General features: G+C 32.7%; 1 protein-coding gene across 1 annotated transcript; it reads left to right on the top strand.

Annotated features, from left to right (window-relative positions):
- The first annotated feature begins 674 nt into the window (after nucleotides 1-674).
- On the top strand, nucleotides 675-2,500 carry LOC145056521 (protein FAR1-RELATED SEQUENCE 5-like). Its single transcript, XM_079004215.1, has 6 exons — nucleotides 675-831; nucleotides 914-988; nucleotides 1,100-1,153; nucleotides 1,270-1,939; nucleotides 2,137-2,395; nucleotides 2,486-2,500. Exons 1-6 carry the CDS (start codon nucleotides 675-677, stop codon nucleotides 2,498-2,500), a joined length of 1,230 nt encoding a protein of 409 aa, XP_078860341.1.
- The last annotated feature ends 8,444 nt before the right edge of the window (nucleotides 2,501-10,944 follow it).

The following is a 10,944-nucleotide window of genomic DNA, read 5'->3' as shown; positions in this document are numbered from 1 at the left end:
GTAAAATAAAAGTAATTTTTGATGAATTATATGGTATTATCAAGTTTCAGTTCAGTGTAATAAAGTTGTCGTTTGATGAATTCTATGTGTTTTTCTTTAAGTATTATGTTTAAAATTAATAAGATGTTCGTGTTCTATGATATATTTATGTGTTATATGATCATACAGGTTATCTTTCCAACAGAATATCATAGCAGAGTCGAGTTAACAAAAGTTGTTAATGCTTGCATTGATTCGAGTTAACAAAAATTGATATGTTTTATAAGTCATACTTGCGATAGTATTCTGATAGAATTATTTCATTCCGATAACATGCAGAGTTTTGTAATGCATATTTATATATCATTCTAATAGAATACTTTCGTCAATAAAATATTCTGCAACTTTTCTTTAAAAAAATACATAATTTTATTGTTAAGTAGTTAATATAATGTAATGTTGGAATTTTTTATATTTGGAATGTGAATATAGTACCGTTTTCATGTTTTTCCTTTTATCATGTTTAAAAAAAAAATCAAATCGGAATCATTTATTTTTATCAATGATCCCTAATATCAAGGCTTTTAATTTGCATAGAATCTGTTTTCATCCATATCTAGTTTGTATGACATTTTTAAATATTTTGATTTTTCAACTAACAAAGCATAGACAAACACTCTCGGAATTTCTTAGCAATGGGCGATCAAGAACCAGATGTCAATAATCATATTTATGAGGAACATTATTTGGCTAGTGATGATGGCAATGGAATTGAAGATTTCGATTTTCCTGATAATGATACACTATATAATGACGGATTTCAAACAGGAGAAAGCAGTAATCCTAATTTAGGTTAGTTTTTTGATTTTTTGTTTAATTTTTCATTCTATTTTCAGATTCTATATTGTTAATACTTTCATTGCTGAACATACAGAGGATGCAAATAATGATGAAGACGAAAATCACTTCGTTGATGAAGACATAGAGGTTAATATTGATTACAGTGAAGGTAATAAATCCAATTCATGATACTGAAGTTGCTACAGAAAAAAGTTAATGCTTTCAGAATAATATTTATATAATTCTTTCAGAATGATTATGTATTTTCTATTTTAAACAGGACAACCACATGTTACTCATGAAGATACAGAGTTTAATATTGATTTCATTGAAGGTACCAATTTCAATTCAGAATTTTTTTTTTATTTTTTACAGAAAAAATAAAATTGTGTCAAAATAAAAGTTATATAATTCTTTCATAATAATTTTGTATTTGCTATGTTTAAGCAGGACAACCACATGTTACTCATGATTATGTTTCTCCTAGTGGCACCTTGTATTGGACTCCGATTGTTTTAGACGACATCAAACCAAAAGTTTCATCATATGGTGAAGCAAAAACAATGTATAGAAAATATGCATTAGAATCTGGTTTTGATGTCAGGCTTGGAAGAGTCCAAAAAATGAAAAATGGGATTATTACAAATAGACATCTTGTGTGCAATCGGGAAGGTAATCCGAATACTAGTAAACTAGATACTCTAGATATTCAGCATAAGAAAACTCAAAGAAGGAAAGATCTATTTAGGAGGAATTGTAAAGCGAAAGTTGTTTTAGAAATAATTCCCGGTACTCTTACATATGTCGTGAGTGATTTTGTAGAGCGACATAATCATGAGTTGTTTAGCAAAGGCAATATGCACTTATCTCGTTCAAAAAGAAAACTTGATTATTCCCAGGAAATTTTCATTCATAATTTGTCAAAACAGAACATTGGTCCTGTAAAAGCACATAGACTGTATAGTGCTCTTCAGGTTGGTCCTTCGGTTCGAGGTGGATTGGTTACTGATTTCAAGAATGCTAGGAGGAATCTTAATTGTTACATAGGTGGGAGGGACGCGAAATTCCTTGTTGACAAGATGAATGATAGGAAGAAAAATGTCCCATCATTTACTTTTGAGTATAAAGTGTCGAACAAGAGATTAAATTCTTTATTCTGAGCTGACGAAACAGCAAAGTATAATTACAATTCATTCGGAGACGTTATATCACTCGATGCCACATTCAGCATGAATAAGTATTTATAACCTTCAATACTTTTCAATAAGAATTTCATTATTTCCATTTATGTAAACTAATATTTTATTTTTTAAATAGGTATGATATGGTTTTTGTACCGTTTACTGGCATTGACAATCACAAAAAATGTGTAACATTTGGTGCTGGTCTTTTAAGTAAAGAAGATGGAGTTTCTTATGAATGGTTGCTTAGAGCTTTTTTGAAAGCTTTTAGAAAACAACCTCAATTGGTTTTATTTGATCAAGATCCAGCTTTGAAAAAAGCTATAGATAAGGTTTTCCCATTGGCACATCATAGGTTATGTATGTGGCATATAACGAAGAAGTTGCCAAATAAGGTATGCATAAAAAGAATATTATTCTTATTTTTTTGGTATGATTCTACAATTGTTTTTTCATATTCTGCCAGAATGTTTTGTTTTAAACAGAATCAATTGCATTAACTCTTAATTTTTCTTATCATTCTACAATTTCTTTTAAAATTCTGCATTCGTTATCTCATATTCTAAACTCCTCCAACATCTGACGCCACACATTCTCGAATTCATGTGGTTCCAGCTTAGAATTCCAAATTATAGAGTGAAAACGCTTTCGAAATTTTTGATTGGTTGTTGCATCTTCAATTGATAAAATCTATATAAATTCATTCTGTTAGAATATGATATCATGAAGGGAGAATGTGGAAAACTAATTGTAGAATCAGAACGAAAGTAAGAGTTAAAGCAATTGATTCTGTCAGAATATGATATAATTGTATAATCATAACAAAAAGTAACATTTAAAGACAATGGGTTTGTCAGAAATGAATTGATTCTGTTAGAATATGAGATAACGAATGCAGAATTTTAAAAGAAATTGTAGAATGATAAGAAAAATTAAGAGTTAATGCAATTGATTCTGTTTAAAACAAAACATTCTGGCAGAATATGAAAAAACAATTGTAGAATCATACCAAATTATTTTTTTCTGACAAACAATTGTAGAATCAATCCTTTTGGGTTGCCTTCACCAGAGCAACTTGATAGGATGAATTATGGAGAGAAAGGATTAAATATGATTTATTAATATATTATGAGAATAATCTATTAAATGAGAAATCATATTGTTTAATTAATATTAGTCAAGAATTAATTTGTAATTAGTTTTGTGACTGAAAGAGATTAATTAAACTTAAGGGATTGGAATTGTAATTATAAGATAATTGCAATTTGGGCCATGGATTGCCTTATATCATAAGGTGGACGAATTCTATGGGGGAAGCCCATATGAAATCCTCCAAGGCCTTAAGGAAAGGGCTCCATGGGTTGCTTAGGGCTTAAGCAACCAAATTAGGGTTTCCTTGTTAGATAACCATAATTGCCTCCTATATATATGGATCCCTTATGACCCAAAAACGTGGCTAAGACTTCTCTAGGGTTTGTAGACGATTTTGGGCAGCCTCCATCCTCTCTCCTCTTCATCCTCTTGCTTATGGTGTTTGTGAACCATTAGAGGAGTGGCAATTGTGACTCTATGCTTTCTAAAGTCAATACAAGGAGGAATTGGATTGTTATTGCTACATAACAATCAAGGTAACATCTTAAACCTATTCTCATGTTAATATGATTACTTGTATGCTAGAATTAGGGTTTATCGTCTTGGATAACTTGCATGTACAATAGAGAAACCTAGATCCAAGCATTAGGGTTTGTATGAGCACATAGGATGTTCTTAGGACCAAAACCCATCAGTGGTAACAGAGCCTAGACTGGTTTCTATTGTATTGATGCTTGACATGTTTGAAAATTTTGATTTTTTGGTTTCTGGAGGCTGGACTCGTCGAGTCCATAGCTGAACTCGCCGAGTCCATGCAGACTCGACGAGTCAACTCGTCAGATGGAGCATATCTCGGGATTTCTTGCTGTTTTTGCTTTGGGATAGTTACCTTATCACATTAGATCAATATAAATCCGTTTTTTTGATATATATGAGTATATTCTTGATCTAATTGAAGATATTTATCAATTAACAAAATATTTGTTTCCTTATGTGATAATTGATTAATTATTTTGATTAAATTGGTAAATTGTTTTGCAAGAAATCATTAAATAAATCAAATATGGATAATTATGTTATTAAATGTTAATTTAGATTATTTGTTATTTGACCCTTGTTGTTATGAAAAGTTTCATGTTTTCCCCTTTAGGTTTTATAGTTTAAATTTGAACCCAAAGTTTTTGTTGTTTTGAAATTTAAATAGTTAAAACCCTAATGTTTTTAAAAAGGTTTCAAAACTTGCCCTCAAGTTTTGGAATTTAAATTTTGATTAATTGTTTAATTTGATGTACACTTAAATTCTAAACCCTAATGTTTTGAAATGTTTCAAAACTTGCCCTCAAGTTTTGGAATTTAAAAGTTGATTAAAAGTTTAATTAGGAATGTTAAATTCTAAAACCCTAGTAATGTTTTGAAAAGTCCAAATCACTCCCTTATGGTTTTATTAACTAATTAAGGTGTATAATTAAAAGAGGTTTAATAAATCCATAAAAGTTTAGGTTAACAATTTAATTGAATTAAAAGTATAATTGTTAAATTTGACCACCAAATATTTTAAAAGTGTAAAAAACACCCTATACTATATATATAACATTAAAAGTCTAACATTATATATATGTATGAGTAAAAGTCAGTCTTACCGTTAGTAGGCCTCATTCACGAAGCTGGTCTATGAGGGGTGTTTAAGGAAATTGCCTATAAAATGGCGATTGAATGGGTATCCACTCTTACCCACCGCAATCTTGACTAGTGAGGGTCGTTAGCCGAACGGGTAGGATAGGACGAAACCTTCCATTATAAGTATAATGAATTATTAAAGTAACTAAATGTTTTCATAAAATTCCCAATCTTAGTTACTTAGGCAAAAGTGAATTGATGCAATTCCATAAAATTACACTTTATGCCCTTGCAAAGACGTTAGTGGAGCGTGTGTGGTTTACCGGCACACTAAATGGTTCTAAGAAAAGGTAGCAAAGGGTGACTCAACGTTTTTCATAGTTTGGCGGAGCGTGTGTGGTTTACCGGCACATCGAATAGGTGACTGTAACATGTGGGGGCACCATGTAAGTTTGCATGGTTATTCACACCCGCTTTGTGATCCTCGGCATCCCAGTCACAAACAAGAGGGGCATATCGAGATTTAAACATGCCATTGAAAGTTCAATGAATCTCAAAGGATCTAGGAGTTTTCATAGATTTAAAACTTAAATTTATTTTTCGTTTTTCATGGTGGAAATTAGTGAATCGTCATTCACTTACCTTCAAATGTTCTGCAATTTGGGTTACGGCATCCCTCTCCCGAGTTGTAGAATATTGTGTTGGGTCCTAGCCTTAGTATCTCATTGGGTGATTTACTAAGGACTCAATCAATCAACTAACTTGAATTCGTTTTCTCCCATTTTGTAGATGTCAAAGTATGACAACTATGGTCTTCTCAAATCCCGTGGAACAAGCATTCCACATGAAGATGATATTCCACAATTCGATCGAGGAACAAGAGATCATGCCTCACTTCCTCCACCTCCTCCAATTATTCTCCCTAACCTACAAGTTCGAAGGCTTGAAAAGTTCAAACTCACTCAAGCCCTTTTGGCAAGTAAACATAAAGAAGGAAAGCCGGTGTATGCACACGTCCTAGGGATGAAGTCACACATTGATAGGTTAAGAATGTTGGGATCCGTTGTCTGTGAGGAAATGGCTGTTGATTGGGTTCTTCAGTCACTTCCTAACTCATATAGTGAGTTCGTAAGAGAGTACTATATGATGAACCGCGACGTGACCCTTATAGATCTCACCTATATGCTTATTGCTGCTGAATCAACAATGATTTGGCGCAATAGAAAAGCAAAGTTTATTGGTGAATCTACCTTCAGGACCTCTATGGATATAGACAATGGCAATGAAAGACATGATATGATCGAAAAGTTTGATCATAAGAGAAAGGCAATGTCTGAAGTAGTTCCATGTCATGTTCCAAAAGAGTCAATTTGCTTTTATTTCTAAGAGAATGGGCATTGGAGACGAAGCTGCCCTATTTACCTAAGAGATCTAAGAGATGGGAGAGTCGAAACATATGGCTCTAATATAGGTAAAATACATTAACTAACTCTTTTAAGCTTCTATTCTAGATTCTTAATACATAATGTGATAAGATTGCAATTGATGTTTTGTAGGATCAAAGAAAAGAAAGGAAGCTTAAGGGAAGAAGTGAGCAAAATCTAACCGTGAAGGAATGGATTTTGATCACATTTCTCGAAGATTAGATTCTTGAGCTACTACTTAGAGTTAGAATTAGATAGCTAAGAAAGATGTATTAGCATAGTTTTTCAATGAATTGCATTGCAAGGACAAAATTTTTCCGCAATAAAATAAATTTTGATTTTATATTATTTATCCTTGCAATGGCGTATATGAAAAATTGATGTTTGGATGTTTCTATTATTAGCAATAATGGATTTGGTTCTTGTTATGTTATTTATGGAAAGTCGATAATTTACCAAATAGGGAGAGTTTCTCATCGCCCAAGTTTCAATTGGAAAGAAACTTGGAATCATGCAACTTGTTTGCATGATGAATGAGAAATTTCATATTTGGAAATTAGACTAATTCGTTGACAAAATGTCAAGTGAAGGACTAGGAGATCGAGTACAAAAAGTTATGTGTTGATCAAGTCCACCATAAGAGTAACAAAGATATTCGTCATGATTTACTAAAGGTTTAGTAAATGTGATTATACTCACAAGATTAAGTGTAATTCTAGATTGATTTAAAAAGGTTTAAATCAATAGTAGAACAAATAAGAAGAATCAAGTAGGCAGAAAGATAAAAGTTTCTCCATTCTAAGAAGAAGGGAGAATAGCTTTTATGCTTTATGATAGGTCTTAATGATTAAGAACCATATCTCAATTGATCCTCTAAGTGAGTCTTAGTACAATTGTATGTCTAAAAGAGGAATCAAGAATTGAAGAAATGGTTAAATCAAGAAGTCTATCATACTTCGTTCCAATAACAAGTCTTAAAGTTAAGATTGTGACAATGAGTGAAAAGTATTAAAGGTTTATAACATTCATCAAATGTGGAAAGTTGTGATGTTTTGAATAAGACAAAGACCAACTAGGACCAATTTATGAAGTGTTTTGATAAAAACTACACTAACTCTTGAATATTTGTTTGTCAAGAAATGTTCATTGACAAAAGGATCTTATATGTCAAGGAGTCAGTGGGAGTCTTAATGGTCTTGAAAAGTTTCAAGAACAAATCAAATAGACCTTATCAATCATCACTAGCACATGAGTTGAGGTTTACAACCTATCGTGTTGACATCATTTTGTTTCTATGCCTTTCCAATTGAGTTAATTATGCATATGAGTTCTATGAGTTCTCATTTGAATGCATAAAAGGCAAGGACCTTGATCAATGGAAAGTACATTGATAAGAAAAGGTGATCTGCTTAACTACTTGGAAGACATGGTGGGCAGCTGTGCTACCATAAAGGCAAGAAATCGAGATCAAGAACGTTCAATCCATATGAGTTTGAATTTGTCGTAAACTTTGGTTTTGACAAATTCACATGGATAGGAACAAATACACCGTTTAAATCTAAGTGTCATAAGATTTCCTCCTTCATGAAAATGATTGTGAGGAAATGCTTTCACTAAGAAAGATTTTAAGAAGATAGTGATTGTACAATTGCATTCTCGAATTCGATTATGGTTACGGTATCCCTTTCCATAATTTGAATTGTGAGGTTTGGCAATTAGTCTTAAGTGTTTAGACACACATATGAACTATCGAAGGCAAAGGTGTATAAGTTCAAGAAGCCTTGATAAAAGATTATCAAAGCACTAAGTATTAGAAACATGAACTTAAGAAATTCAATAATCATTGTTTTTCTGAAAGCTAACATGTTTATGAATACATGTCGAAGCTAGTGGGAGCATAAGTGTTATGTTTTATAATAATCATCATGATAGTGGGAGCATAAATGTTATGATTGTATGATTATTAAGGCATGTATTGCAAGTTGGCAATATTAATTATAGAAAACAAGAGTTATACCTTGCAAAGTCGTAAGGGTTGTAAAGTTGTTTTGCTATAATTAAGGGAGAGAATATTATGCTTCATTTCAAATCTAAAGGATTAGGTTGAGAAATGTTAATAAATTTAGTCAAGGGTACATAGTGTGTTCTTAAAATTTCGATTATGATTACGGCATTCCTCTTCATAATTCGAATTTTGAGAACATAGCAAATAAAACATTATGCGTCGTGTCCCATACGCTTCGGGTATAGGATCGATTGCAAATGCTTTAATGATTGACCATTCTAAAATTTTCCAAATGTCGAGTGCATTTAGAGGGAAAAGGGACTAGAATTGGTTTTGATTAAAATAATTAAACAACTATCAAAGAACAATCCAAAGTTTGACGAGGATTGATCGCTTGTGAGTAGTTGGAAGCATGGTATTGGATGGACCATATCGAAATTATTATGAATAGAAAAGATTCTATTAAGAATGACTTGTCATATGGAAATTATGGAAATGTTTCCATAATGGATGGACCATATCGACATCACTACGAATGGATAAGATTCTATTAAGAATGAGTTGTCATATGGAAAATATGGAAACGTGTCCATATTGAGAATTGGATATTGAATATCTATGACTAGATTAGAAACTTTTATGCAAAAGGATGTTCAAAGAATGTACTTTGAGTGAGAGACATCACGTCTATGGAATTTTCTTGTAACAATCTCCGATAGAGGACTTTGTAATAGCATTGACAATAGTCTTTGTGACTTTGGTGCAGTGACATTACGAAAGGATCGTTGCATAGAATGTTAGAATCTAGCATATTCTATAAGTAGCAAGAATTTGATATTCTTTCACTTATGAAAAAGGATTTGGAGTTGTGAAATGAGAGAGATTGGAAATATGTTCAATTTGATCTATTTCACAAGGTAAGAACCATAAGTAAACATTGTGTGCATGCTAGGAGCATGGGACAAGTGTTGTAATTCAAGTAAGAAGTTGATTAACCGAAACAACAAATAATGAGTAATCGATATGGTGATAAATAAAAGGTGTTTTATTTATACTCAAAAGTTTGAGGCCATATGGGATTAGTATTATTCTTATGTTTCACTTTGCATGTTTTGACTTCCTGAATAATTTAATTGGTTAAGAACAGTCAAATTATTCGAACGGTCCACAGTCGTTCATATGTTGGGAGTAGATATGAATAAAGACTGTCATGAATTGGTATGTGGATTGTCTAAAAGAGTATTAGACATAAGCAAATGTTTGCTGCAACGTTCACGAGTGCTTATGAATATGATTTGAGCATTGGATTAAACCCATGCTCACTTGGATCACTCCATGAATTGCATCACGAGTGATTGGTGAGACGATAACATCTTATATTCTTGAAACCGAGATGTGTGAGTTGTATCTTGCAAATCGGTTGCACATTGATAATATATAAACGCACTAGTAACTTGGTGTTATAAAACATATTGTTGTGTGTGATTTGGTGAGTAAGTGCAAGCAAGCATTGTATCAAAGTTTATCCGTTCCTTTTATCCAGAGTAGGATAAAAACGATATCTTTGGGCCCCTAGATGATTTAGTGATGACAAACGTAAATGCTCGGCCGGGCTAGGGCTAATTTGATTTGTTCAATTAGCCAGTCATCATAAATCGGGAATCGAGATATAGTAAAAAGAGAATGATTTGAAATCATATCTCATATGATATCTAGAATGGAGGAATATATGATCCCTTATCTAAGGACACGCGTATCTGATAGGATCAGAGTTGAAAGCGGCTTTGGAAAGCTACGATTGCAGATCAGGATCTGAAGTCATACGCATAATAGTTATTAGACTTATCCAAGTGGGAGACTGTTGGATTAGTGTCTAAGTCCATAACTATTTTGGTATGTACTTGACCCGATGGTGCATGGTCCTTTTGGGTTGCCTTCACCAGAGCAACTTGATAGGATGAATCATGGAGAGAAAGGATTAAATATGATTTATTAATATATTATGAGAATAATCTATTAAATGAGAAATCATATTGTTTAATTAATATTAGTCAAGAATTAATTGGTAATTAGTTTTGTGACTGAAAGAGATTAATTAAACTTAAGGGATTGGAATTGTAATTATAAGATAATTGCAATTTGGGCCATGGATTGCCTTATATCATAAGGTGGACGAATTCTATGGGGGAAGCCCATATGAAATCCTCCAAGGCCTTAAGGAAAGGGCTCCACGGGTTGCTTAGGGCTTAAGCAACCAAATTAGGGTTTCCTTGTTAGATAACCATAATTGCCTCCTATATATATGGATCCCTTATGACCAAAAAACGTGGCTAAGACTTCTTTAGGGTTTGTAGACGATTTTGGGCAGCCTCCATCCTCTCTCCTCTTCATCCTCTTGCTTATGGTGTTTGTGAACCATTAGAGGAGTGACAATTGTGACTCTATGCTTTCTAAAGTCAATACAAGGAGGAATTGGATTGTTATTGCTACATAACAATCAAGGTAACATCTTAAACCTATTCTCATGTTAATATGATTACTTGTATGCTAGAATTAGGGTTTATAGTCTTGGATAACTTGCATGTACAATAGAGAAACCTAGATCCAAGCATTAGGGTTTGTATGAGCACATAGGATGTTCTTAGGACCAAAACCCATCAATTTCGTCCTTAGCTTAATTGTAGCACTCACATCAGAAGACATTTTACCTGTAAGACCACACTCCCAACGCCCTTCATATTCCCCCATGTACGTTTCCATATGCCTCATGAGGTATATTCCACATTCTGTTCCAGCTTTTTCGACT

The sequence above is a fragment of the Lactuca serriola genome, chromosome 1 (assembly GCF_051521515.1).
Source record: "Lactuca serriola cultivar US96UC23 chromosome 1, Lser_US96UC23_V15, whole genome shotgun sequence".
NCBI lineage: Eukaryota > Viridiplantae > Streptophyta > Magnoliopsida > Asterales > Asteraceae > Lactuca > Lactuca serriola.
Note: the sequence above shows the minus strand (reverse complement) of the source record. Positions and strands in the feature narration are given on the sequence as shown.